The sequence below is a fragment of the Vicugna pacos genome, chromosome 7 (assembly GCF_048564905.1).
Source record: "Vicugna pacos chromosome 7, VicPac4, whole genome shotgun sequence".
Lineage (NCBI taxonomy): Eukaryota > Metazoa > Chordata > Mammalia > Artiodactyla > Camelidae > Vicugna > Vicugna pacos.
The window spans coordinates 83,029,864-83,055,284 of NC_132993.1; the positions used below are offsets into that span (position 1 = coordinate 83,029,864).

At 44.3% G+C, this 25,421-nt stretch overlaps 1 protein-coding gene across 2 annotated transcripts in view; it reads left to right on the forward strand.

Annotated features, from left to right (window-relative positions):
- The window catches only part of HECW1 (HECT, C2 and WW domain containing E3 ubiquitin protein ligase 1), a 316,328-nt gene that overhangs the window by 215,838 nt on the left and 75,069 nt on the right, over positions 1-25,421 (forward strand). Inside the window, exons 7-11 of one of the 2 annotated variants that reach the window (XM_072965253.1) lie at positions 5,463-5,605; positions 8,496-8,596; positions 10,902-12,221; positions 16,567-16,668; positions 21,806-21,956. In XM_072965253.1, the coding sequence (XP_072821354.1) occupies positions 5,463-5,605; positions 8,496-8,596; positions 10,902-12,221; positions 16,567-16,668; positions 21,806-21,956 (1,817 nt within the window). The remainder of the gene's footprint in view (positions 1-5,462; positions 5,606-8,495; positions 8,597-10,901; positions 12,222-16,566; positions 16,669-21,805; positions 21,957-25,421) is intronic. The other variant, XM_072965254.1, reaches the window with a different exon arrangement.

Sequence of the window (25,421 nt, forward strand, 5' to 3'; positions counted from 1 at the left end):
TCTCTCCCACACGTCATGGCTCTCACTGGCATTGAGCGAGTCAACAATCCTGTCACCACCCACCCCTTGCCTGCCAGGCTTCCTTCTTGTTTCTCACTTGTCGCATCTGATCTGTCTGCCTCCTGGCCTGACCCATCTATGGGCACATCGCCAGCACTACTGCAGTGACTCCTCTAAAATGCAAATCCGAGTGTGTCATTTGCATAATTCAGATCCTTCGATTGCTCCTAGATGCCTTGGGGTAAGTCCAAGCTCTGGCCAGGGGGCTGTTCATGATTTGGATCCTACTTATCTATCCTATTTCATCTTATTACGTGATCCCCACTATGACCCAGATGTAGTGAGGCACCCACATTTCCCAAAGGGATCTGCACACTCTGTGAATTTCAGCCTTTTTCCCACCACCTTCTCTCTCCCTGGAGTGTTCCTCCTACGCCTTCTTCATCCAACTGATGTGTACTTGTCTGTGAAGTCTTAGTTAAGGAACTGCAGCCTTGGGGAAGCTGTCTTTACCTGTTCATCAGCCTTCTCCCCACCACCATCGCCACCCCTCCTCTCCATACCTGTCTATCAGGCTGAGCCTTTGAGGAGTCTTACTCTGGAACCATCCGTTTTGGCATTTTACCCACAGTGTAAGACTGTGAGCTCTTAAAGTTAACGACCTGTGACTCCAGGACTTGAGGGTGGTGGCCGTGTCACCAGCACACTGCTCAGAGTCAGTGCCCAGCAAGTGTCTGTGAGTAAATATGTAACCCCCCTCCTTCTGAGCCCTTGGCTCCTTTAAGACCAACACTCTTCTGACCCCTGCCTCAGTTGCCCAGTATGGAACTTCTGCCAGTTTACACCACTGCCAATTAAGTATTTCTTTTAGTTCTCTACTCTGTTTTTATTTCAGTAAGTTCAATTTATGGAAGTTCTGTTTATAAAAGATCTACCCCATATCCTTTATGAAGCCAGGTGGATTATAATAAATAAATCACCTTATTTCTGTAAATGGCCTATTATGTAACAATGCCAACCAAAATATAATTTTTAAAAAAAAACATAGTTTGCAACACCAGTCTAACAGCTCTCTGGAAAATGGAAGAACATAGACCTGTGTCGGTGGTTCTCAGGATGGGCAGTTTTGTCTCCAGGGGACATTGGGCAATGTCTGAAGTCGTTTCTGGTTGTCACAGCTTGGGATGTGTTACTGGCATCTGCTGGCTAGAGGCTCGCTACCATCCACTGCTATTAATAAGAATGCCAAGACCAACAAAATAAAGAAGCTGGAAAACTGGGATTTGAAGAATTGGTTACGAATCACTGGACTAAATATTTAGGCCACGGAGGAAGATTTAGATTTGACGTAAGGGATGTTTTTTCCTAACAATGAGTATTCCACGTTGAAATGGATTATTACCGAGAGAACTGTGGTTCTCCACTCTGGTTGCACAGGAATCTGGGGTGCTTGAAACCCCCCAGTGCCCAGTTCCATCTCTAATGGAATCTAATTTAACGAGCCAAGGATGGGATCCAGTAATGGGTATTTTTGTGAAAGTTCCCCAGATGATAATAATGAAAGTCAAGGCCATACCAGTGGCCTAAAGCAGAAATGAGTCCCACAGCCTGTGCATAAACAAAAGAAAGTTAACTTTTAACCGAAAGGGGGCTTGATGCTGTGAGAATCCTGTGTCACCCCAGCTCATGCCTGAGCATCTTGCACACCTCTCTTCCTGCCATTCCTGCCCAATTATAAGAGGTCTGATGATTGAAGTTTGTTCTTCAAGTGCACCCAAGAAAAAGAATTCAGAATCTGATGCACTAGTGGAAAGGTGACCTATGGAGTTTTATTCTCTGACCCTCAAGACACCAAGAGTTTCTTTATTTAGAATAGTTTCATGGTTTATCCTGAGATAAGGAGCCATTGATTGATTGATTGGTCCAAGCTTGGGGTACATTTCCCCTTAGATCCTCTTGAGCAAAAAGAAGATGATGAAGCGGGAAATGGCCAGACTGTAGATCCCTAAGATCTGAGGGTGGTTCTTTCAATTGCCATATTGATTTCTTTCACAGATGAACTAGGATGCAAGGAGACAAAAGTCCCCAAGGAGCAGAGGGCTTAGATCCATAATGCATTTTTTAAAAATCTTTTGCAGACATGGTGCACAGATTTCTCTTTTGACCATTAACCAGGCCATTTCTCTGGACAGGAAAACGGTGGGCATTAATAGTAGGAACATTGTAGCTTTTATCTGTGTGCTAGGTATTTGAACCAGGCTTACAAGTTACTACAAACAACTGGATAGTTATTGGTGATCAAAATCCAGCTGAAATAGGGTAGTAAATTTGAAAGAAGTCCAATAATTTAAGAGTCAGAAGGAGAAGGCGATAATAGAGGATGGGGCAGGTAGAGTCTGGGGAGACCAGGAATGGAGAAGGAAGGATGCAGCAAATGTGACATGGCATGGACCTTCTTCTCCCAGTCTCCAGTTGAAGATGCTCAGGCTCTGTGAGGTTGCGAATGAGAAAGTCAGGAACTTAGACGTGTGGATCTAGGAAGAGAAGCCAAGCCCACCTCACTCCAGAAGCTCTTCAGAGGCTCAGAGTGAGAGCAGGGGCAGCAGCCAGATGACATGCATCACCCTGGCCTTAGGCTCCCAAGAGCAGGTAGCTTGCTGGTGAACAGACAGACTTTTACATTTTCAAAGGTGCTCACTGGTTCTTTAAAGAACCTGACCTCACTGTGGGGTTACATGGACTCCGATAACCATGGCACGGAAGTGAGTGTCTGGTGGGGACAGGCTGGTGCCAGTGACGACGGAGTGGATATGTGAAGAGAGGAGGGAGGAAGGAACCCAGGAGTCGCCCCCAAGTTTCAGAGTGTGTTCTGGGACACTGACTTCAGTGTCCCATGCAGGCTGCTAGAGCCAGAAATACCCTTGTTTTAATAAAGCTGATTATATTTTTTATTATAAAAACAATACATGCTTAGAAACAAGCTTATACTGTACAGCATGGGAAACTATATTCAGTATCTTATAGTAACTCATGGTGAAAAAGAATATGAAAATGAATACATTATTTTCCTATATGACTGAAGCATTGTGCTGTACACCAGAAATTGACACAGCATTGTAAACTGACTAGACTGCAATTAAAATAAAAAAAAACACTACATGCTCATCAGAGAAAGAAATAGGGGGAAATATATTCTTAGTTGGTGAAATGACTGCTATTAAAATTGGTTGTAAGTCTTTCTAGTCTTTTTTCTATTCGTTTCATTTACATCACTGTGATTATAAATTGCGTTTCCGGCTCTTGGCACTTGGCATTGGAAAACAAGCGTCTTCTATCTTAATTTCCTTCCATGTATTATTGTTGCTATTGTGATATTTACATCTAACCATAAATTATTGTCATTTAGAATGTTATAAACTGTTCTGTCATGTACACGTACTGCAGTGCACCTCGCCTGTGGGTGAGCGTTTAGGTGAGGAGGTCCATGATGGTACATTCAGCGTGGAATCACTGAGCACAAGATACCAGAGTCTGGGGACCTGAGACAGTTAGGGGGCCTGGATGCTCACTCAAACAGACCTTCTTAGATGAGGATCAAGCCTGTTCCTGGGTTTGGAAATTCAGCTTTGTCAGTACCAGGAATGATTGCTTCTTAACAATTATATAGATGTTAACTGAAACCAATTTGTAATGGAAATTAGAAGCAACACACAGAGGGTGTGGACGTCATTATTGCTGTTTGCCAAATATTTCTGTTCTCTTATCTCCCAGACACATGGTAGGAGCACATTTCCTAGTCCCTGTGGATGGCTGGGGTGTGTGTCTAGTTGTGATGAAGACTCGGGTTTCAAAGCGAACATTTATATACCGGAGGAAGACCCTCCAGAATTCTCTGTCCCTCTGTCACTGTGACTGGCAGTGTTCGAGAGGGTGCCCGCTCCATCAGCCTGGCTCCCTGAGTGACTAAGGAGCAGAGCCCTCTGCCAGCCCACGATGGCAGTGTGAGCAAGAAGCAGAACCTTGCTACCATGAAGTCACTGGGACTGGGGACTTGGTTGTTACTGAAGCATTTCCTAGCCCATCCTGACTGATACAGAGGCAATATTAACATTAGCATGCCCAACATATTTAATCTCTGAAATTAGAAATCAACTAAAGTGAAAAGATTGCCGTTAGGAATTCATCAGAATAAAAGAAAATAATTATGTATGTCAGCTGTTTTACAACCCTTGATTAAGGGTACTGTAACGTTCAGTATTAATCAAGAGTCCTTCCAGGTAATCTGAACTGGGCAATGAAAACGTTTACCTGTCTCTCCTTTTCTACACTTGTTGTTGACCAAGCCAACTTCTGGTGATCACAGTCTTCCTTTAACTGTCGTCGCTTTTATTTTTAAAGCCACACAGTGTGCCCTTTAAGAAACGAACAGTTCAGAATCAAATGAAAAAGATTTGCTCTCTCCCCTCCTCTACCAGCCCACTTCCTCGCGTTCAGTTTGGAGTGTACCCTCCAGGCGTTTTCTCTGCAATTCAAAGTACAGATGGAATCCCACTCTTCACATTTTTCTATATCTGGCTTTTTTCATTTAGTTGGTCAAGTATCGTTTCATGTTAGAACATATTTATTTACCTAGATCTTTTTAATGACAATAGAGTTCTCCGTTTCAAAGATTTGCCATCCTTTGTTTAGCTGGTTTCCTATTGGTAGGCATTTTTAAATCTTTCCAGCCTTTAGCTATTGTTAATAATGCTCCAATGAACATCCTTATAAAATGTATGTATTTTGCACTCTTGTACAAGTTAAGTTTCAGAGAGAAAATTCCTAGAAGCAGAATTCTGGGCTGAAGGAAATTTATCATTTAAATACCAATAAATATTGCCAATTCCCTTCCCAAGGGTCAAATCAATTTTCATCTCCATCAATAGAGTGTGAGAATTCTTGTCTCTCCCCACTTTCCGGAATGCAGGATATCATCCAGCTTTTAAAAATCTCTGCCATTATAATCATGAAGAAAAATAAAAAGACATTGCATTGTTGATTTAATGTGCATTTTCTTAATAATAGATGAGTTTTGCTTGTTCTTTCTTTAGGTATGTTGATACCTTTAGTCAAGTATGATGAAACCTGAGTAGCAGTCTTTCTCTTTAGAGTTGATTTTATTATTTGAATCTCAGAGAATAACCTTATTTTTAAGCACTGAAGAAGCACTTCATGGTTGTCATTATTCATTTATTGAATAAACAGGGTTCACAGCATTTCTGAAATTGAGATAGATGATATACAGATAGACACATGGATAGATAGATAGATAGATAGATAGATAAATGTAGATAAAAAGTATAGATGTAAATATATGGCCGCTTGGGTTTTTTACAATGACATCACCCAAAGCAGATGGACTGGGGACTGGCCAGCCTTCACACCTCGCAGTAAATTGATGGGACGTGTTTTTTCCACTACAGCAATTCAACTTTGTGTCCTTGCCCACTGACGTGCTGGAAATCGAGGTGAAGGACAAGTTTGCCAAGAGCCGCCCCATCATCAAGCGCTTCCTGGGAAAGCTGTCGATGCCCGTTCAGAGACTCCTGGAAAGACATGCCATCGGGTAAATCTTGACCGGGAGCTCAGTGTCACCGGGCTTCAGCCAGCAGGCCAGGCCCAAGGGGAGCAACAAAATAGCCTCATAGAGATGCAAATAAAACAGTGCCATTGTATTTCCTTGGCTTCTCCCATTAATTATTTTGCTTGAGCTATAATCATTAACTAAACAGACCTTTCTCTTTCCCCTTATTTGTGTACCACTGGTTCCTTATTCAAGAGAGTAAAAATCTCTGAGACACAGTGGTGAGAGAAGCCCTTTATGCAGCATTTTTTTCTGAACAGGTAGAAATGAACATCTGTTTTACCATGAGGGACATCATTTCATTCATATTCCTATCTTGTATATACGATTTAATCATTTGTGACATTTCCCTAACAAGATGAAATACTGGGTTGCTAGCTTAGACTGCCTTCACAAACACTAGTAATTTGTAGAAAATACTAGATGATATGTATGAGATTTCAAAAGCATGGATTCTCACACAAAGGCAGCAATTCTGTTGCTCCCGTAGTTCAACTGTATGTGAGAACGTGTTTCTGTGTTTTGTAACTTCTATGTGCACATCCGCTCAGAGTTCTCATTAAAATGAACTCTGGCCATATAAAATCCTTGTACGTAATAGATATCTCTGTAGGTAACAACAACTATATTTGAAAACATGAAGTGTAGCTGTCTGGTCATAAATACGTTTCAATGCAATACTTGGAATGATATCAAAGGAATGAGAAAAAGAATGCAGAATTTCCAGGGGTCCTAATTCAAAGCTCTTTGGATTTTCAAAAGGACTTTAGAATCACTATTAGTTATCATAAGGCTGTTTAATCAGACCCTTACAGCATGTGTGCAGCTGTGAGCACACAGACACACGTTAAACTCTCCAGCCAAAGGGTGTTGACATTTCTGAAGCTCCAGCTGTGTTCAAACCCGGTGTTCGCATCTTCCATTCGTGGCCTTGAGGATTAAGCAAAGAAAGAAACAAAAAAGTACATAAAGAATGTAAAGCAGTCCATGGCACTCAGGGACTAAATGATTCCAAACTGTTCATTTTTCAAATAGCAAACTGTATGACTTTTAAAATAAGTTCAGAGGGCGTCCTTGATTCCTTTGCCTGGAACATCCCAGCCCTCAGCTATCTGCCTGGCTCTCTGCCTCCCTCTACCCCTGCCCACCTCGGCTTCACGCTGGAAATATCACCGCTGCCTTGAAGCATTGATGCAGTGGTCCTGCCTCATCCCCCGAGATGGATGTAAGCTACTTAGAGGCAGGGAATGCCTTGTAGGGTTTGCATCAACTGCAACACTTTTTCTGTGGCACGGTCTCCTCAAAATATTTGTCGATACAGTGGGTGAAAAGCAAAGGAAAAAAATACGTGGAAGGCAAGCACACAGCGTGATCAATTTAATTTTTGTCTCACTGTTTGACTATCTTTAGGCCTCCTCTGATTCCACTTCGGTTTTGGGTTCAGGATCTCTTTCCTCCAGTCCTAACAGACCTACCTCATAATATTGACCAAAGCCCTTTCTAAATAAATAAAATACTGTGGCCCGTTCTGTTTTCCTGGCATATAATGTTTTATTTGCTAGGCTTCCTAGAAACTCCAAACACTAAACTAGAGCTGACCAAAGAGAACTCCTAAGCCAGTGGATCACTGGGTGAGATGTTTCATGAGGCTGGTGCTTTCTAGAAAGAAACATTAAAACACTAGCAGCTGGTGATTTATCTTTTTATTTGAATGTCACAAATGAATAAATGGAATGATTACAGACTCATGTAAGTAACAGCTGGTTTTGCAATATGTCTTTGTTATTATTGGATAGAGTGGATTTGTTCATTTCTGAACATCCCAAGGTAGTCACCTTTCCTATTCAGGCCGATACGGGGGACCAGGTACTCTACTGAAGCTGCATTGTTGATGAAATTATAATAGCAAAGGTTCAGGTTGATTTCCCTCTGGATCATTGGCTTCTTGGTAACTAAAATTGCCTCGAGTCGGCAGAGGAGATGGTGCCAGAGCCCAGAGTGGAGTCTCTCTGTGGGACCCTGGAGTTGGTGTGATTGGAAGTCACAGGCCAATGGACCCAGCCCGCAACGTCGTGCTTCGCTGCATTCTGCAGCAGTTGTCTTTTGGAAGCCCGTCACAGGGTCTCTGGTAACCAGGACAGCATCCTTCCATAGATATTCCACATAGAATATACATACATCATAAGACACATATCTGCTGCTGGTGCTGTCCATTATTCAGGGCATATGTGGAAAATGTCAGGATGACCAGGAAAAGCAAGCAAAGGATACTGATGTCTTTTTTTTTTTTCCTTTTTTTTTTCTTTAGAACACAGGTTGGCAAACTTTCTGTAAGGGCCAGGCTAATAACTATTTCAGGCTGTGTGAGCCATATCTGTCTCAGCTGCTCAGCTCTGCCATTGTAACACGAAAGCAGCCCAGCCAAGACGTAAACTGATAACCTTAGCCGCATTCCAATAAAACTTTCATTTCCGGAAGTTGAAATTTACATTTCGTATCATTTTCACGTGTCCCAAAATACTACTCTTCTTTTGTTTTTGTTTTTGTTTTTTTTCCAATCTTTTCAAAATGGAAGCAGCTCATGGTCTCCCAAAAACAGGTTTGGACCACGGGCTGTATGTAGTTGGCCGATTCCTGCTTTGGAGTATTCAGTAAGGATTTTCTTGAGGTTTTTTTTCAATTACTGGTGAGCAAATGTACTAGCTCATCTTTCCCTTAGGACCATCTCAGCTGTACCTGAGCAGTTCATCACCCCTGAGAGCAGGGCCTCCCTGGGTTTGCCTGCCTCGCCCACAGGCGGGGAAAGCACATCGCATGGTCTTTAGGAGGAGCGGTATTGACCAGATCCGTGACGACACTCATTTCCTTCTAGGGACAGGGTGGTCAGCTACACCCTTGGCCGCAGGCTTCCAACAGATCATGTGAGTGGACAGCTGCAGTTCCGGTTTGAGATCACTTCCTCCATCCACCCAGGTATTTTCCGCATGAACTTCGTGTCTGGTCCTAGCCTAGTGTCGCAGCGTGATTCTTTTCTCAAAAATACAATAACCACGGTTCCTTCCAGGTATGTTGTAGGTTTTGTGATTCTCTTATCTTTCATCCTGATTTGAAGCCTAGAAGCCAGGGATCTGCTCTGGAAGCCAGGTTTCTGGCCCCTTGATTGAGAGGCTTCTCTTTATTCTGGTGACCCAAAGGTAGCAGGTTAGACAGTGGAGCAGGAATTGACGATGAGGCCATGGAAAGCATGGAGCCATACGTAATTTCTCATTTTACTCCCAGCACCCACACGGGAAGTGCTCAATGGATGGTGAATCATTGCATACACGAGTGAATGAATGAGCATGACACATGTCATATTATTGAAGAACTATGATCACACAGTGGGTTTTTACCATATCACAGGGGAAAATGAAAATTATACATTGGACAAAAAGCTCCAGAATCACCCCATGCTCAGTTTTTCAAGCCAAAGTGTAGAGCACACTGAGAATTGTTCAGTCCTCCTGGGCCACATTTATGAGCTGCTGTTAAAATTAATAAAGCTTTTGAGAACTCAGGGTCTGGAGTTTATCACCGCCCACTCAGCAAACGAAAGTTGCACTTTTCATGAGGTGTCACCTCACACCAGTCAGAATGGTCACCATCAAAAAGTCTACAAACGATAAATGCTGGAGAGAGTGTGGAGAAAAGGGAACCCTCCTTCCTACACTGTTGGTGGGAATGTAAATTGGTATAGTCACTATGGAGAACAATACGGAGGTTCCCTAAAAAACTAAAAACAGGGTTGCCATATGATCCAGCCATCCTACTCCTGGGCATATATCTGGAAAAAATGAAAACTCTAATTCAAAAAGATACATGCACCCCAGTGTTCATAGCAGCACTATTTACAATAGCCAAGATATGGAAGCAACCTAAATGTCTATCAACAGATGACTGGACAAGGAAGCTGTGGTATATTTATACAATGGAATACTACTCAGCCATAAAAAAGAATGAAATAATGCCATTTGCAGCAACATGGATGGACCTAGAGATTATCATACCAAGTGAAGTAAGTCAGACAAAGAAAGACAAATATTATGTGATATCACTTATATGTGGAATCTATTAAAAAATGATACCAATGAACTTATTTATAAAACAAATAGACTCACAGAGGTAGAAAACAAAGTTATGGCTATCAAAGGGGAAAGGGGGAGAGGGATCAATTAGGACTTTGAGACTAACAGATACACACCACTATAGATAAACAACAAGGACCTACTGTATAATACAGATATTATACCTTGTAATAACTTATAATGGAAAAGAATATGAAAAATACATATATACACACACATAGATATGGATAACAGAATCACTTGGCTGTACACCTGAAACTAACACAACATTGTAAATCAACTGTACTTCAATTTTTTAAAAAATAGTTGCACTTGATTATGCCCAATAGGCAATGCAGATTGTAAGAAAAACAGTGGACTGTTTCATCGTTTCAAATCCCGCCTTTTCTACATTCTGAAAATCAGACTGACTGTCCCTTCAGTGTAGCAATGAGGACAGACTCCCAACACACCAGACAGGTTGTTTGTCTTCAGTAAGTGAAGAGTGCTAGGGCTTCAAATGGGAATTCACACCTGGCAAGGATCCAATACAGCACATGGGGGGAGGGAGGGGTAAACCACGGTTGCTGCTCCATGAGTGGTTGCTTGGTGTGGAGACCTGGTTCCTTTTTCCACTGCAATCATCTCCAGGTTTCCAGTCTGAGCTATTGAATGACTGTGGCTCCTCCCATCATTCACATGTCCTTCTCTTTAGTCACCTGAGTCCACCATGCTGGGGGGAGCCCAGCCATAGGAAACACCCTGAACACGTGTAATTAGCCCTTTCTGGGGTCAGCAAGGAATCCGGGTCCCCAGTCTCTGAGGTCTTCCGGGTAGCAAGTGCTGGGAAGCACCTGCTATGTGCCCAGAAAGGGGTAGGCTTCTGGTATTTTTAATAATAATAATAATAATAATAATAATAATAATAATAATAATAATAATAATAATAATAATAATATCCCTTGAAACCGAATTCTCAGATAGATCGTGACTGCAAATTATCCTTAACATAAGGAACCCTCATTCTTGCAGAATTTTTAGCAGAGCTTTGGCCCGTGGGAAACCCTCCCCAACTCCAGCATCTAATAGCCTAAGGCAGAACTCACTTGGGATGGTTCGCGTCCGGCAGAGCGGACTAAAACGCCGTTACAGTGACGTTTTCTTCTTGTCCGCAGACGACGAGGAGACTTCCCTGAGCACCGAACCCGAGTCCGCGGAAATCCAGGACAGCCCCATGAACAGCCTGGCGGCCAGCAGCCGTGGCGAGCCCCCGCGCAGCGCAGCAGAGCCCTCGGGGACCCCAGCGGCCGAGCGGCCGAGCCAGGGCAGCGCCGAGGGCCCCGCGCGGGACGAGAGCCTGGAGCTTGCGAGCGCGGCCGAGGAAGCGGCAGGTACCCCCGAGGCGGGAGACGAAGGCGCAGCCTCTCTGGGACCCGAGGGGGCTGGGGAGCTTCCGGCCCCGGGCCCGGAGGACACGGAGGCCGCCCTGAGTGCCGAAGAACTGGCCGAGCGGCTGGACCTGGGCGGGGAGGCGGCCCCCCCGGGGCTGCCGGAGGACGGCCAGGCCCCTGGCAGCCCCGGGGGGCCGGCGGCGGCCGAGGAAGCGGCGGCGGAGAGCCGCGCTGGGGGGCAGGAGGAGAAGGAGCACGCGCTGGAGGAGGAGGAGGAGGAGGCGGGGGACGTGTCGGCCCTGGGGCAGGGGGAGGCCGGGCTGCAGCTGCGGGCCTCGGTGAAGAGGAAGAGCAGGCCGTGCTCCCTGCCGGTGTCCGAGCTGGAGACGGTGATCGCGTCGGCCTGCGGGGAGCCCGAGACCCCGCGGACGCACTACATCCGCATCCACACGCTGCTGCACAGCCTGCCCTCGGCGCAGGGCGCCAGCGCGGACGCCGACGGCGCGGAGGAGGAGGCGACCCTCAGGGAGGCCTCGGAGAAGGATGCGCTCAGCGAGCTGGACACGGTGGCCGCCGAGCCTCCCCCGCCGGGAGAGGACGGGGAGGAGGCGCCCCCAGGCACGGCGCCTCCCGGCCGCCTGGCCAGCGGCTCGCTCGCCGACGGCGACACGCTGCCCAGCACGGGGAGCGAGAGCGACTCGAGCCCGCGGCAGGGCGGGGACCACAGCTGCGAGGGCTGCGACGCGTCCTGCTGCAGCCCCTCCTGCTACAGCTCCTCGTGCTACAGCTCCTCGTGCTACAGCGCCTCCTGCTACAGCCCCTCCTGCTACAGCGGCAGCCGGTTCGCCAGCCACACCCGCTTCTCGTCCGTGGACAGCGCCAAGATCTCCGAGAGCACCGTCTTCTCCTCGCAGGACGACGACGACGACGAGAACAGCGCCTTCGAGTCGGTGCCCGACTCGGTGCAGAGCCCCGAGCTGGACCCGGAGCCGGCCAACGGCGTGGCGCCGTGGCCCGACGAGCTGGCCGCCCCCGCCGGGAGCACAGCCAGAGCCCGGGAAGGTCCGGAGTCCCCCGTGGCAGGGCCGAGCAGTCGGAGAGAAGGTTAGACCTCACACCTGATCAGAGTGAGAGTAGGCCCACCGGGGGGACCCGGGTGTCACCTACACGGTGCGAAACCGAGCGTGAGGGAATCAGTGTGCCGCAGCCGCGAATGCCCGTCCTGTACCTCCATGTGTGCGTGTGTATCTGTGTCTATGTGTCTGTCGAAGTCCAGACTGTGAATGGCTGACACCCCCACCACCGCTCAGACACACACCGAGAATTACAACTAGTGGGATGTGAGCGTGCGCTTTAAGTAACCGCCAGAACTGCCTAGTGTCCGTGTTACCCTCTAGTCCTGACAGCCACCAGAGCATCATGGCTGGTAGCCAGTGGTACAAGCAGGAAGTGATCGCTAGCGTTGGGTGGATAACGTGTAAATATCGGCTGGCTGCCCCCAACGTACTGAAGATTAGCAAGAAATGTCAAAATAAGTGGAAGAACCTTGAGATGGCCTGTTTTAGAATTTAACTAACCTGTGTGCATCTGGATATGGACAGCCTATGTATTGGTGTCATGCTTTCTGTCTACTCAATTCTGTTACTGTTGTTGGTTTCATTTTGTGTTGTTTAGGGGGGCACGGGGGTGCTATTTTGGCTAATGGAAAGGAAGAATAACGCGAATGTATACATCGCTTTGTCTCAAGTAAGACTCTAATCCAACAGGTACCACCTTTAGTTTCAAAATGTGTTGTGTTTCGAAGCAAAGTCCTTCCTTCTCAGTCATGCCTGTGAAATCACGTATCAAATTAACTGGCATTTCCTTCTCTAGAATTGGGAATCACCTTCCGGTCGAGTGACAGTGACATCGAGGGAAGTCACTCAAAATTTGCATCGCAATATGAAATAATTCGGTTGTTTCAAAAGAGAAAAATGTAGATTCTGCTACGTTGCTGTTCTAGTTTGTTTAAATTAGCCTCCAAACGAGATGTGGTGGGATTGTCTCTAGATTGTAAGCTCATCAGGGGCCAGAATTGTAACTTCTTTAGATTTGAGTTTTCAGCATCTAAACAAATTCCTGGCACCTACAGATTTTTACAGAAACTAACATGAGCATAAAAGAAATAATTTTAACTATTTAACAATGCCCAGTCCTACATGTTAGAGAAAGATGGAGTGAGGGAAAGTGGCTCCCGGGATAAGAAGTCCAAGGAAATTGGTAAAGAACAAAACACAGGGAGGCAAACTGTAGTGACAGGCAATATGGAAAGGCACCCATGAGCATGAGAATGGGGTGGACAGTTCCTTTCTTTAATAAGGGTGTCTTGAGTTCCTTTTTGTCCTGGACCAGATGCTTTGTGCTGGGCGCAGGAAGATGGATAATGTAGAAGGTACTCAATAATTACAACGGAATTAAAAATCAGTATGTGATAAGGAGACTTGGGGATACACCCATACAAAGACACAACCGCGAGCTGCCAAGGGTGTTTTAGACCAAACTTCCTATAAAGGGTCAGATAGTAAATATTTTAGACTTTGTGGGTCAAGAGGCAAAATCAAGCAACTGTTCTCATCAAAGGGGTGTTGGTTTTTTTTTAACTTTTACCTTTAGAAGTATAATAACCATTCTTAGCCCAGAGCCATTCAAAACCAAGGCTGGGTTTGTAGATTGTCAACCCATTGTCGTCCATGGGGTACATTTTGACGGCCGTGTTGGGAGACTGTCCACACGTGGGTGATTGGAAATTGACTCAGTGTACGTTGAAATATCAAAGCACATTTTACCAAAAAAGACTTGGCCATGCCCCTTGGAAGATGAACAGTCCAGCAGGGGGATGCCATCCCCTTAACAGAAAGGACGGGAAAGTGTTTCAGGGCCAGAGTGACAGTCTTAGCAGGGCAGTTTCTAAGGAAATGTCTAGATTCTTGAATTCTGCTGATTGTAACCTCAGAAAAGGTTAAGAAGCACCGACATGCTTCACTATGGCAGGGACCACTATGGTGAGGACCACCATGGCAGGGACCACTATGGTGAGGACCACTATGGCGGGGACCACTATGGTGAGGACCGCTATGGTGGGGACCACTTTGGTGGGTATGAGGATTCTTGGGAAGGACTGCTGAGCTCACAAAGGCTGTGTGTACCTGGGCACGTGACTTCCTCCAGCCAGCCCTCTCTCCCTCAGTAGTGAGTCCCCAGGCTAACGGTGTCTGCGTGGCAGATCCGTCCCCGCTCACCACCACGCTGCCAAGAGCACATGATCACAGAAAACACAGAGGTCAGACAGATGTATGTGTGCCCTCTTCTCCCATAAAAATCACTGCTGCCCCCTCCCTGTGACTTTTAAGATTGCAAATTCTTTCACAAAATCAGCCAAGGTGGACGTGCTGCATGCAGTTTTGAAGAATGTATCCTTTATCTACTTTTTGATGCATTTCCCACTATACAAAACTCTTTTTTTTAACCTCAACATAAAATGGTTTTTAAAAACCTTCAGCAGATCGAGTGAAGCGTGCAATATAATGTGATTTTTGAGCTCAGCCCTGGACTCGCTTCCTAGCAAGGACACCTTAGCCAAGTTACCTGTCTCAAGTGTAAAATGAGTGCAAATGTAAGGGTTTTGGAGAGGATTAAATGAGTTGATCCATTTGAAGTGCCCAGCCTCTCACTGAGTGAGGGTTCTTCCAGGTAGATGAGCAGCGAGGCTCCCTTTTCCAGTGGAATATGTTCTTTTCGCAGGAGTGCTAGCGGATCTGACGCTTTCTTTGTATTTGAGGTGAGGGGGACGGTGTGGAGCCTCAGCCCCGTGCCGAACAGAATCGCTTGCTTCCTCTGTGCGCTCCATCCGTTTAGTTGGCTGAAATGCGTCAGTCACATCATTGCATTTGCTTGGGGTTCATGGGCAGGTGGGATCAGCTCCATTAACCCCCACAAGCAACAGTATTATGTTTCCGCTAGCTTGGAGGAGTAATTAACCTGATTGGTTGAATTAATTATGACGAGGTAAGTCCGTTGTTTGTTTGTTTTTTAAAGAAACTAAATTAAAAACGCAGCAGCTGGTGACATAACAACTGTACCATTGTTTTGTTTTGGTTTTTGTTTCTGACACCAAGCACATATAAAGACAAACATGAGTACAATATCCACTAAAGCCAGAATCCAGCTTTGAAACAAGAGTCAGTTTGCAAGGAGCTATGTGTTGGCATAAGAGGTACTCCCCTTGACTTCCTTTAGTCTCAGAGAACCCCAAGGATCTGAGTCACACACCAGAGTCTGCACGAGAAATAAGGTTGTATATTTAACATTTAAAAGGACCCTTTGTTCCTGAATACATCCCTGTTCTGTTTTCCAATTGGCGCTAGGAATTAAATGGCTAAATGAAATCCACAAATGGCTCTGGTTACTAGCCCGAACCCACAGCAGGTGCCGCAGGCTTCCCATGCACTTGGCCACTCTACACACAGGGTCACCAGGACGTGAGGACGCCACCAAATAGGAACTCCGCTTTAGAAGTTGGTTCAGTTCGTCATAAGTCTGCCTGACAATCATTATTAGCTGTGTCTCTCATAACTGGGGCATGCACTCTGCAGATATGTTCATTTCTAAAATTTCTCCTTGTCTGTCTGTCTTCTTCCTGCTCCCCCATATCTGTGTGTTTCAAGTCTTCCTGTCTCTGTCTTCCTGCCTCTTCGCTACCTCTTTGGTCTCTTGTCTTTTCTCTTTCCAGAACACACTGGCATGTCTGATTCTTCCTCGGGATAATCAGGATCAGTCACGAGATCCCATAGTTCCTTGGCTCCCCACCCCGGCCCTTAGCTTTCAAAGGACAAGAGTTTACTGTCTTATCCCACCAGTTCCTTAACCCCACCTCAGAAAGGCACCATCTAAGAGTTTCATTCCAAACACAAAATCTGAAAGACGGCCTCTTGGCAGCGTTCTGATCAGACCTACGTAAGCAAGGATCTATATTTTGCACAGGCGCCTGAGATTTTATGGCACCTTATAAATACTATGCATCTCTCCAACAGGCCTGTGTCTTTTCCTAGGCTAAACTCAGGCTCTGCTAATTTCCTTCCGGGTCCCTTTCTGATGCTGCCACCTCGTCCCCATCAAAATTAAGGTGGTTCCGGAATCAGACCCCAATTCTACCTATTGGCCTGTTGTGATGCAGATCATAGTCACGAAGCGTTTGGCTGTTTTCTTCGAGTTTTTTTTTTTTTTTAATAGTCCCCTCTCTTCCCTCGCTCATGAATGACTCTGAATGTAGCAGATCGCCACACACACAAAAAAATAGATTTCCCGCTCTTTAGGGTTTTTTCTTGTAGTAGTTTGTGTTACAGCCATGCTTTTTTTGATGACGTTGCCAAGCAATGAATGAATCTGAATGTCTCGACTATCTTGTCCGTAGGTGAATGTCCTATACTCCATAATTCCCAGCCAGTAAGCCAGCTTCCTTCCTTGAGGCCTGAACATCACCACTACCCAACAATCGATGAGCCTCTTCCTCCAAGTAAGCTTTAGTTTTTAAAAAAATCTGTGTCTTAACTCTTACTCTCAAGTCTAAGCAGGTCAGTATGAATTTTGTATATAAACATGCAGACTCTTCCCTGACTCCGTACCTTAACACTGTTACCAGAAACCAGTATGACACCTACCATGAAAAATTGTTTGATGTTCTTTTTTTTCTTTTTTTCTTTTTTCTTTTGTTTTCTTTTTCTCTTTTATTACTTTTTCTTTCTTCTTTCTTCTTTTTTCTTTATTTTCCTTTTTCTTCTTTTTTCTTTTTTCTATTTTTTCTCTTTTCTTTTCTTTTTTCTATTTTTTCTCTTTTCTTTATTTTCCTTTTCTTTCTTTTTTCTTTTCTCTCTCTCTCTTTTTTTTTTTTTTTTTGTCTAGTGGTTTCAGGACGTGATCTTAAAGAGATAACCCAGTATTTTCAGTGCTCCTCAACTTCTGAAATGGAGAGCATTTCTTTACAAAACTTGACTAGTCCTTGCAAACTGTTCATAACCCTTAATTCTCACATTTTCCTATTTGATATTTAAAATGGAATAATTCCATTATCCTCCGTTGGACTTTTTAGGGCTCAAAACATCTCCATGTGAGAAAACATTTCACCCATCAGGACCCATGAATTTGCAATTTCCTTGCTCTAACTTGCATCAGTAGGTGACGACCTCCAATTTTTTCTGCAGTTCTTAGAGGTTTCCAGGCAAAAATGTCATCTTGAGGGATGGAATTCAATATCACTTTCTCCTGGTGACAGTAATGTGTAATAAATAATTATCTAACTAGTCATTTGAACTTGGGAAGATCACTCAATCTCTCAGAGACTCAGGTGTCTCATTTGTAAGGTGAAGCTTTAATTTCCTCGTCTGCTGAATGCTAGCTTTGGGTTAGGTAGTCTGCAGATACCATTCCAGCTTGAACCTTCTCATAGTCTGTTACGTTACATTTGTAAGGAGGAACTGACACACCCCAGACATTATGCATTCACTTAGCATCACAGGCGTTCCCGAATTCTAGAACATCCCTGTTTTGGTTTGGGCTCATGTTTCAAGCAAAGATCACCTTTAAAACGTGACAAATTTTACCATGGCAAGATCTTTCCAGGATGTAATGAATCAATGTTTCTTCACATTCTTCTGCCTGCGTTTACTTTAAGCCATTACAGTTTTTGAAAGAAGAAATGCTTATTCCTTAACTCGTCTATTCTTGGTCATGGGATATATTTTACATTTACACCATTCTCCCGTTGTAATTTGTCGGTGATAAAACAGTGTCTTTAATAGGTAGACTAATTTAAGGAACACCATGTTTGTTTTGAGAGGCCAAGCCAAACATTATACCCTTTAACTTTTGCTGCCTGGGCTCTTTCTTTATACACTGATTTGTGGATATTCCACCGATGAATAGTAACATTTCTGTGTCAACCATAGACCCCACTTCCTACTTAAAAAAATATCTATAACATGTTCTCTCCAAGAAAGGAACATTTTTCCCCACAACAAAAAACCTGTCAATGGGTACATGCATAAACTGACCTTCAATCCATGCCAGAGTAATATCCAGTTATACATACAGATATTATAAATAATCGAATAGAAGTCCATTTTAAAGAATTACTGCTTTGGATAACAAAAACAAATTTCTCCAGATAGGCTTTAATTTTCTGTCCATGTGACTCTGAAAAATATTTGAAAAATTAGGAATGAAGGTAACAACTGAGTTTTTTTAGATAATTTCAAATAGTACACAGATGACTCCACCACTCCATCATATTTATTCACTGAACAGTTATTGATTGAATGCTTACTCTGCACGAGGGGCTGTTCTAGCTAAGCCAACACAGGCAAAGATTCCTGCCCTCAAGGAGCTTACGGTCTAGACTGGCAGAGACAGATGATAAACGGTAAAGAGAATCAATGAGGAAATAGTGCAGCGTGTTAAGTGCTGTGGAAAAATGAAAGCAGAGGAAGATAAAGGGGATCTGGAGCGTATGGTGGTGGCTGGTTGGTCATTTTAAATAAGGCAGCAGATACGCTTCATTGAGAAAGCAATATTGGAAGCTAGCCGGAGAGGAGGTGAGAGCGTTATCCATGCAGGCATCGGGCAGGAAGGGCTTTCTGAGTAAAGAGAAGAGCCTGCCTGGTCGATGTGAGGAACAGCAAGAAAATCAGTGCGTCTGGGGCAGATTTAGGAGGGGAGAAAGCTGCAGGTGAACGAGTCAGTCTATCAGGGCTCCAGATCTCATAGGGTCTTGTAGATCATCTAACAGTCTTTTACTCTGGATGAAGGGGGAACATTGTCGTTTTTCGAGCAGAGAAGACACATTGTCTGACCTAGGTTTTAAAAAGTTTTCCGTGGTTGCTGTGTTGGCATGAAATCATGAGGCAGAAAGATAGAAGCAGGAGACCCAAGGTAAGGTTGTTGCAATGACCCGGGTGAGAAACGGTGGTGGCTTGGGCTGGGGTGGGGAGCGAAGGCAGAGGGGTGAGGAGAGTCAGATTCTGAACAGATATTTTGTGGGTAGATTGGCTGACAGATGGGATGGGATGTGGAGATAAAGATAAGGGTCAAGATGACTTCAAGAGTCTTACCCTAGAAGGATGGAGCTGACTTTAACGGAGATGGAAAGGAAAGGCTGCAGGTAGAGCAGGTGTGGGTGGGAGAGATCTGAAGCTTGGTTTTGATCATGTCATATTTGACACGTCATCCAGGTATCGATGTCAAGAAGGCAATGAGATGTGACTGAAGTTCAGGAGAAAGATCTAGACCACAATATGGTATTGCATTTGTTAATGTGGGAAAAAAAAATACAACTTTCCAGGCTTTTGTTAGTGTAATAATTAAAATAAGATAGATTCTTAAGCACTACCTTGTTCTTAGACTTCATGGAAATATGTAATTTCATATTTGAAAGGTCCCTCGGTCACAAACGAATTGACACAAATGAATGACTCCGACTTACCCCAATGCCATCTGTAAATTTATCATTTTCAGGGGTCTATTTTGGCATCATAGTATCAAGTCCATTGGACATGCTGAGGCCTGAAGTTCCATTCATACATTTTTTCTTTCTGCAATATGGTTTCTATGGTAGGTGAAAGTAAATTCTTGACAAAGACACCCAGAAAACACACTTAGAATCACCAATTACGCTTAGCTATTATTTTCTGAATATTTATAAGAGTTATCATTAGCATGCTACATTCCAGGTATTTAATGTATTGACAAAAAGACCTGTCTGTTTGGCTCACCATCCTTTTTCAAATGATTTGGAAATACTGAAACACATAGGGAGAAATTTTTATTATCGCTGCACCATACTCGAGTTTTTTTCCCTTGGAGAATCTCTGAGACTGGAGCTTTGTCTTTGCGGAAATCCTTCCTTTACTCTGGGCACTTGGAGGGCAGGGATGTGTGTTACTCAGCAGTGTGTCCTCGGGACCTGACATAGTGCTAAGAGGAGTTTGTTCATTTCAGTCGAGTAGCTACTTTTCAAAGGTTAATGCTCATTTTTTTGTTGGATGACAGTCAAGTTAGGCTCAAGGAAAAAACTGCCCAATTGCTATAGTTTGGGAATTTGACATTTTAACATTTTTCGATCAGGATTAATTACCTTGTAGTCATACAAATACACAATTTCATCAATGAGCTAATTAACACTGACAACTAACAGTTGACAGCTGGATTATCCAGTCATCAATTGTAATCAGAATCTCCTAGAATATATTTATACAATCTGACTACCTTTTTTCTTCAGTCTGTCCTGTAAGCTGAACTGGATGTTTTCTGGTATTTTAGTTTTCATTGGGCATTATTTGGCAATTCCTCTAGAAGATGTCAGACAAAGCCATAATATTCACAAACAGATAAACCATCATGTACATATCAAACCAAAAATACACCAAACATACTGAATTTTTAATTAAAAAAAAAATCAGGAGTTGCTATGTCATTACCTGAACAATACTGTTTCAATAGAATTGTTGAGTATCTGACCTACTCCCAAAAGCTATGGCTTTTCTCACTTAAAAGGCTGAATGGTTTTCCTTGTTTGCAGTCATTTTTGCTTTTTCTTTTTCAGTCTAATGCATTTTTCGGCATAACTTTATCATGAACCTGTGTTTCTACCACATTTTTACACGTGGACTCTAAAAGCTTTGCCCATTTCCATGCAGCAGACACTGCTCCTCTCAGATGTGTACATACAACCCAGCTCTCCGCATTTTGAGGACTTTTTCATCCTGTCCCCCCAGCCCAGCCCCCTACATGTATCATGTACTGTGTCATCTACACTCCCGCCTTTCACTCTGTTGCTGTGGTTGAAATTTGAGAAGCAAAGCAGTTTGTCTTTACCTCGGGCTCCCCCTACTGTTTGGGTTGGTGATTGAGCAACCAAGAGAGATTTAAAAGCTGAACTGCTAGTTAAAAGTAGTGATTGGTTTTGTTTTGTTGGTCAAGGGAGATCTGGTAGCCACGGGTGGGTGACTGTATACTGTGAATTCACAACTTATCAAAGGATGCTTTGAAACCCCAAGTATCAAATCTTTCCATTCTCTTTCTTAGGAGGAATGGCAGTCAGTTAAGGTCGCTCAGTATCAGGCAGACGTCCTCAAAGCTGCCCGGAGAGTTTTCTAGAACTGTAGCTCAAACTGGTTTTAGTACGAGAGCTGTTATTCCCTCCTGACCAGTCGTCCGCCATCAGATTTAGCAGAGAAAGAGTTTTCCCAGCCTCACGGTGTCAGCCCTCCGTGGAGGAGGTTCCCAGTCTTCCAGCTGCCATTCGAGTAGCCGAGAAAATTGATGGGATGGAACTTTTTAAAGAAGGAAATAAATGAAACATTAGACTTTCTCTTTAGAAATTATTAGAATTTTAACATAGGTCATAGTGGAGGAACCATGGTTACTGGTTAAAATGGCCCAGCAGATACGCTTGGCCCCGGGGGCTCTTTTCTGGGATGCCCATGCCATGCCGGTGCCTCAGGAGTCAGGCAGGTGCCCTGGGCAGTGGCAGTGTCTGGTCTTCAGCAAGTAACCAGTGGTGAGTTCTTTCTACCTGCAGAACCTGGAAAGGGTGTCTGTGTCACGTGGACCAGTGGTCTGGCCTTGATTTCTCGTTTTGCCTTTTTATTACACGCTAGACTGGGAAGCCCGCATTGACAGCCACGGGCGGGTCTTTTACGTGGACCACGTGAACCGCACGACCACCTGGCAGCGCCCCACAGCAGCGGCCACCCCCGACGGGATGCGGAGATCCGGGTCCGTCCAGCAGATGGAGCAACTCAACCGGCGGTTGGTGACCAGCATGCAGTGAGCCCCTGTAAACCCGTGAAAGGAGAAGGGCCGCCAAGGAAACCCCCTCTTAGGCTTTTCTGCTCAGGCTGCATGAGGAAAATGCAAAGCAATTACGTATCTTAAGAAACCCACTCACATTCAGCACTTGGAAAGCTAGACTTAGAATTTGGCGGCAGGAGACAAAGTGTCATTTAAAGATGGGGCATCCTCTGTACCTCCTGATGGTCCAGGCTCGGAAACAAGTGTTCTTAGCCAAGGGCCCGTGGGGCACGCCTCACCCAGGTATTCACTGAGGGTGTCAGTGTTCCAGGGACCCTCCAGAAACTGTGCACAATTATACACGGATGCACACTTTGTCTGCCAGACTCTTCCATATCTGTCATAAGATTTTCAAACGGGTTCAGAACCCAAGCAGTTGAGGACATTCCAAGGATGGGTTTAACAGAATACTAAAAGCTGCCTGGGGAAAAGGCTGTCTTATAAATCGCTCCATTCCATGCCTACCCTGGTCCCACAGTCACTATCTGCTCCAAGATATGAATTCTTAAAAAGCTTTCATCGTGGAAAGAGAAATGTTTAGCGGGGAGGGTATAGCTCAGCGGTAGAGTGACTTCTTGGCACGCATGAGGTCCTGGGTTCAATTCCCAGTACCTCCATTAGTAAATAAATAAACCTAATTACCTCCCTAGCCAAAAAAAAAAGAAGTTTAACTTCTCAAAAAAAATCCAAAGAAAAAGAAATGTTTAAAAACACTTTTTGAGAATTGTTTTGTCTAACATTAGACCCCTTACTCGTTTTTAGGAAGTAGGTAAAGATGTCATTTTGTTTTCGACCTGCACGTGAAACCCAAAATAGCATCTCTCCATGCTGTAAGTGAATATGAGTGTCACATCCAACCTCTTGATTCTTTAAGGCCAGCGTGGTGGCTTTGGGATACCTTTAGTAGCCAGGAATGCAGGCTGAGGGCTCAGTTTTGATTGTACCCATGTGCCGTCTTGTTAGTGTGAAACAAAAAAGAAAGGCGGAGAGGGACTGAAAAAGAAGAAATAACTGTGTTTGGGGCACACCACTATGATAACAGATGTCCCTTGAAGGTTAACTGTATCCTCCAGAAAAAAAAAATGTGGACAATTTAATCCCATTAAAAATACACAGAAACAGAAAATTGGTTACTATTGTCCACAGAGGAGGATGCTTTAGGTGAAAATCACCAGGATTCTTTTATGGCTTGCGCATTGGAAGATACTGGCTTTCCATTTTTCCCCCATCAGTAGCCGAGTGTCTAAGTCGTTCGTGAGAACTGTAAAGTATTTTCATCGGCAGTGTATTTCTTTTCAGTCACTCCCATGGAAAGAAAACTTATTACAAGGAAGGACTTCATGATAACCCAGTTTTATTAGATAGAAACGCGCCAAGATCCCTGGCAGAGCCCTTTCATGGTGATTGCAACAACACTCCAACTGCAAATGCAGAGGACACAGCAAGGCTCATTCTACATAGAGACCTTGTTGAGACGCCACAGGCAGAAATAGCCTCGAAGTCTGTCTTGCCCGACAGCTAAGCTGAACTTGTTCAACAGTCAACCAGAAGCAGAAGTAAACACCTTGGCCCCTGACATTAAAATCCATGGACGTTCACAGCACTCAGGTTGTATCATATAAAAATGAGGTCAAATCCATCCTGAACCAGGCCTCTAGAGAAGTTGTGCAGGCTTTGATGTGTAAATCCTGTGCCCCCCAGTGGCGATAAACGTGCTGGACTTTGAGGCCAGACTTTGCCGAATGGGCAGCTGTATTTCCTGTCTCCATCTGGACAGATAAAAGCAAAGGGAATGTAACGATTTGAGAATGTGCATATTTCTTGGGAAAAGAAAATCTATCTAGGGGAGGTCCGCTAACCTTGAGAGAAGCATCCAGGCTCTTCAATACTTCTCTTAACCTGTCGCTTTCAGGCCTTTAAAGTTTTCCGGCGATTTGGGCTGATAATGGCGGTCCGACAAAGGATGCTGTCAGTCCTTGATCCACTGCAGACGGGGTCCCACACAGCGGTCATTCTTTTAGTAACTTGCAGTTACCGGCAGAAATTAACAACCATCACGCCATTTGACGACAACCTAGGAAATGTTTCTGTGTTGCAAGGAAGAGTTTCCCTTGACTCCTAATAAGGGGGATTGTGAGAAGCAAAATGTGTTTGTGCCAAGAGGCGCACACTGTGGCACGTGGAGAGCAGGAAGGAGCGTGTGGTGTCCCCAAGTGGTCCTTGTGGCTTCGCCACCTGCTCCCACGGCAGGGAGGCCCCTCGTTGCCTGCCTTCCACCGGGCACGCATCTCCATCCTGCCGAGGCCCAATCTAAACGTCACGTGGCCCCCGAACCCCGACCTCCCCTCCCAGATCCCTCCGCACAAAGCCCGTGGCCGCCTCCTCTCCAGCCCCTGGTACCCTCCTCACCTTCTTTCCTCATCCTCTGTGTCCCCCCTCCCAGTGCCTGTGTGCGGTCAGGGCTTACCAGGACTCAGTCCAAGACCATCTCCCGAGTTCATTCCTCTCCTTTCAGAATATCGCGAGCTAATTCAACCTTCGCAAATATTTATTGAACCAGCCAAAAATACAAATGTACATTCTCATTTTAAACCATCTACTCAAGTTTGATTTTTTAGCTATTTGGATAAAATTATGATAACATTGAGAAATGGAAGTTTTAAATAGGAAGAAAGAAGATCTTACAATCTTACGTCCCCAAGAATTAGCTTTAAAAAAAAAATTTAACTAACTTTAAGTGCTATAGGCACAGCCCTTGTATAGTTATAATGATAACGTATAGTTTCATATTCATTTTTCTCTTACTGCTTGATAAAAATTTCCATATTGCTACAGAATCTTAAGATTATCACTGAGCAGAGGGTATAGCTCAGTGCTAGAATGCTTGCTTAGCATACATGAGGTCCTGGGTTCAATCCCCAGCACCTCCTTTAAATAGAAATATAATAACAACAATAATAATAATTCAATAAAAGTAATTACCTCCCCGAAACAAAACTAACTTTAATCTTTAAAAAGATTATCACTTAAATGATTGTATAGTATTCCAATGAATGGATGTAATTTAGTTCACTTAATTTGCCACACTGTTAGATGTTTTGCTTATTGCTTTTAATCACTGTTTTGAATAAAGCCCCAAGGCCTATAAAATATGGGGATTATCTTAGAGAGTTTCCTTAAGGTTATCTTCCCAAAAGGGCCAGCCGAGGGAGAGCCACATGGTTTTCGAATTTGGCATCAATGCTTAAATGTTCTCTAAGGTGCTTCCGTGGGTTCACGCTGCCAACAGCCACAGCCTCCCTTCCGTCTTCGCTTTTGGTGTGTTTTTGCTGACTTAAGTGGTACTCCTGGTACTTTGGTGCTTCTTACATTTCATTTCTGGGAGGGAGGGTCAAATTCTATTTCTATGAGCTTTTTTTTTTT